The 3803-nt window shown below is 31.9% G+C and overlaps 1 protein-coding gene across 1 annotated transcript in view; it reads right to left on the reverse strand.

Moving 5' to 3' along the window:
* Positions 1-614: 614 nt before the first annotated feature.
* Positions 615-3803, reverse strand: part of LOC106477188 — a gene marked incomplete at its 5' end in the record, with an annotated part of 7472 nt that continues 4283 nt past the window's right edge. The window contains 2 exons of the mRNA XM_022380845.1: positions 615-1307; positions 3217-3401. Coding sequence (XP_022236553.1) covers positions 3219-3401 — 183 coding nt within the window. The remainder of the gene's footprint in view (positions 1308-3216; positions 3402-3803) is intronic.

The following is a 3803-nucleotide window of genomic DNA, read 5'->3' on the forward strand; positions in this document are numbered from 1 at the left end:
CCTTTCAGTTCCCATTAAATATTGTTACATATGCTGCACATGGTTGCTTTCTTCTTATTTTAACAGGGTTTCCTTTCAGTTCCCATTAAATATTGTTACATATGCTGCACATGGTTGCTTTCTTCTTATTTTAACAGGTTTCGTTTCAGTTCCCATTAAATATTGTTACATATGCTGCACATGGTTGCTTTCTTCTCATTTTAACAGGGTTTCCTTTCAGTTCCCATCAACCAATTGTTACATATGCTGCACAATTTAATGTGCACTGAAAGGAAAACCCTGTTAAAATAAGAAGAAAGCAACCACGTGCAGCATATGGTTCTGTTCTGCAAGTAATCATATGCAGTAGGTATTGGAAGAATAATTATGTTAAAAAAACATACACTGCCATATCAAGCACGTGTAACTAGTTATCGTGCACTAGATGGAAAGAACCATTAATACTAATAAATAAAAGGAGCAGCTATACCCTACAGCATTTTAGAAGTTCTGGAAGGAAAGGCCTATTAAAAATAAGAATAAAACCAACAAACAAACACAGCATATTCAACTGGTGCTGGAAGGCATGCAAACATATGTGGCACATCACTATCAAACAAGATTTATAACTATAATACCCATAACGAGAACAGTTCATTTATAATCTAAACATTTTTCTTTTTATCATACATTGTTCATTATCACCATCATCTCGTCAATATTGAATCCAGGTTATATTAGCTGGAAATAATCAAAAGATTTGTTTTCACATAACCAACTTCTAATACAGAGGAGTTGATATGTACTTCTGTTAACCTGAGTTGTGTTAGTCTAGGTTCATTTCTAATTATTTTACTTCGGGTAAGAAACAAATCTGTTTAGAAACTAAATACCTAAGATAAGTTTTAAAAATCTTGTTTCTCCAAACAAGTCCAAAACCAAATATCAGTTTAAAAGTAATTATTTTTTCCATAATTACTAATAGATATAGGATTTATACATGCAGTTATAAATGTTCCCCATTAATACAGAATACAAAAGGAAAATCTTCATGAAGATACAATTCATAATTCACTATATATGAAGTGATTTTTGATCTGAATCCAAGTTAGAATTAAATTTGTCACTAAAGCTCTTTGATGAATATTTAAAAGTCCTATTTTTCTATGAAAAGACAGCCAGTTGATTTAACACTAACTACTGTACAACATTACTACCGAAGACAAGGATTACAGCAGAGAATGAGCGGTCATCTTCGAATGGAAACATTCTTTCTTGTAATGAAGATGTTTTCTCAAAAATGTTCTGGTGTTACTAAAAACAGTGAACTGCTAGATCAGAGAAAGAACAAACAAAAAAAAGAAAGTTTCTTAAATGGTTGTGTGTCAGACAGATCTACAGTTACAATTCTCAAAACAATAAAAGACAACTTATTAAGTAGAGAAACTGGGTTGTCTAATAAGTTGTTACAGAAAAAAACAAGAAATTTGACAATATTAAAAGTTATTCTAGGGTATAATGTAGATAATCACAAAGGATTTTAATAAAGCTTTCCACTCGCACAAACATTAACCACTAAGTTGTGAAGTCATTGGATAATCTTAATTTTAACATTTCCTATCACACAAACATTAACCACTAAGTTGTGAAGTTATTGGATAATCTTAATTTTAACATTTCCTATCACACAAACATTAACCACTAAGTTGTGAAGTTATTGGATAATCTTAATTTTAACATTTCCTATCACACAAACATTAACCACTAAGTTGTAAAGTTATTGGATAATCTTAATTTTAACATTTCCTATCACACAAACATTAACCACTAAGTTGTGAAGTCATTGGATAATCTTAATTTTAACATTTCCTATCACACAAACATTAACCACTAAGTTGTAAAGTTATTGGATAATCTTAAGTTTAACATTCCCTATCACACAAACATTAACCACTAAGTTGTGAAGTCATTGGATAATCTTAATTTTAAATTTTCCAATCACACAAATATTAATCACTAAGATGGTCGAGTTTATTTTGTTGTAAAGTACATAGTTACACAATGAGCTATTTATGCTCTGGCCATTGCATGTATCAAAGCAAAGCCTGTTTTTTTGTTGTTGTTTTTTTGCAAAATATTTTTTCCAACTTAGTTTTCATTCTCACGCTTTCAGCAGAGCAGAAAAAAAATGAAGAAGAATTTAATGAATTACAAGAATTATTTCATGATAACTTTTTTGTAAAGTTGGCAATCAATAACTATAACACAAAAATTAAAACCCTAATGCCCACTGTTAATAATATAAATGTGAAGGGTTAAGAGAGTGTCTCTCTCTGCAAAATACTTGTCATCATAGCTTTAGCACTTTTTTTTATAAAAAAAAAAGAAATTTTAACCAATGATTTTTAAACCCTCTATTATCCCTTGTTTTAATAGTAATTTTGGTGGGTGTCACGAAGCACTGTTCTTTGCGAATGGACATTAATCCCAGGAAAGAAGAAATATATATACATTTAAAATTTTACCACTTTTTGTGACCAAATGATTTGCTAACGTATGTATTTTCTTTTCAACTCAAGCACAAGTTAGGAGTAATCTGTGCTTCCATGGTGTCGATTTCTTTACTTTGACACTCACGAGTTGTTCAAAGTTCTATATATTGTCTCAAGAACTGCAAAAGCTTTAGTCATAAACATTACAGATTAAACAAAGAATTATGAAGGACATGTAAAGCAAACTTTTAACATCTTTGTCTTGGGGAAATTTTGATTTGAGGCACTACATTTTTAGATGATCCCTATATTAGGCTATAATTTAAACTTTCTTAGCAGACACATTGACAATGGATATGGTTTCAACCTGCCTATCATTATGTTGAACTAACAAAATAATGCTGTTAAATACAATCAACACTCTAACTGTTACATGAAAACAGTAGTTTTAGAGATATGACTTGAGTGAAGTAATAAAAATGTTAGCATGGATGGCGAGTCGTGAACACATGCACAAATTTACCAATATACTTCCCATTGAAACTTCTGCCAATACCCACTCCTGTTAAAAGTGGTAGAAAATTTTACTTTTATTGTATTCAAAGTTCAAAGGCAGGAATGAGTCTGTGTATAGTTTAAAGATGGTTTCTTTTTATAAGCTGGAGCGGTACAATGTACCTCACTTGATGTAGCCCAAACAGTGAACTCAATTGTGTATATCATTTAAGGACTTTCAACTACTAACCTTTAATGCCAGAGACTGGTAGATAAAGTTTGTCCTTGAGGGAGCTGGGACCAGGTACCTGGAGATTGCTGGGGAGCTTCTAATCCTATGGGCTGTGCTCCTCCTGTTGGTATTTGTGGCTGGAGGTTACCCATAACTCCCCAAGACTGGCCTCCCACTTGGAGTGATGCCATTTGATTTTGAATCTACAAGTGACAAGATAAATATCACTAGAGGATTTTATGACTGTGTGTTTTTATTGCAATTTATCATTTGAATGAATACAGCTCCTGGATACTTGAACAATGAATATTCTACAGAACCTACATTAACTCTTAACTACTCAAACAACAGCATAGTCTACAAAACCAATATTAACTCCTGGCTAATTGAACTATGAATATTCTACAGAACCTACATTAACTCCTAACTACTCAAACAACAGCTTAGTCTACAAAACCAATATTAACTCCTGGCTACTTGAACTATGAATATTCTACACAACCTACATTAACTCCTAACTACTCAAACAACAGCTTAGTCTACAAAACCAATATTAACTCCTGGCTACTTGAACTATGAATATTCTACAGAACCTACATTAACTC

This window comes from Limulus polyphemus, unplaced genomic scaffold (assembly GCF_000517525.1).
Source record: "Limulus polyphemus unplaced genomic scaffold, Limulus_polyphemus-2.1.2 Scaffold13272, whole genome shotgun sequence".
Lineage (NCBI taxonomy): Eukaryota > Metazoa > Arthropoda > Merostomata > Xiphosura > Limulidae > Limulus > Limulus polyphemus.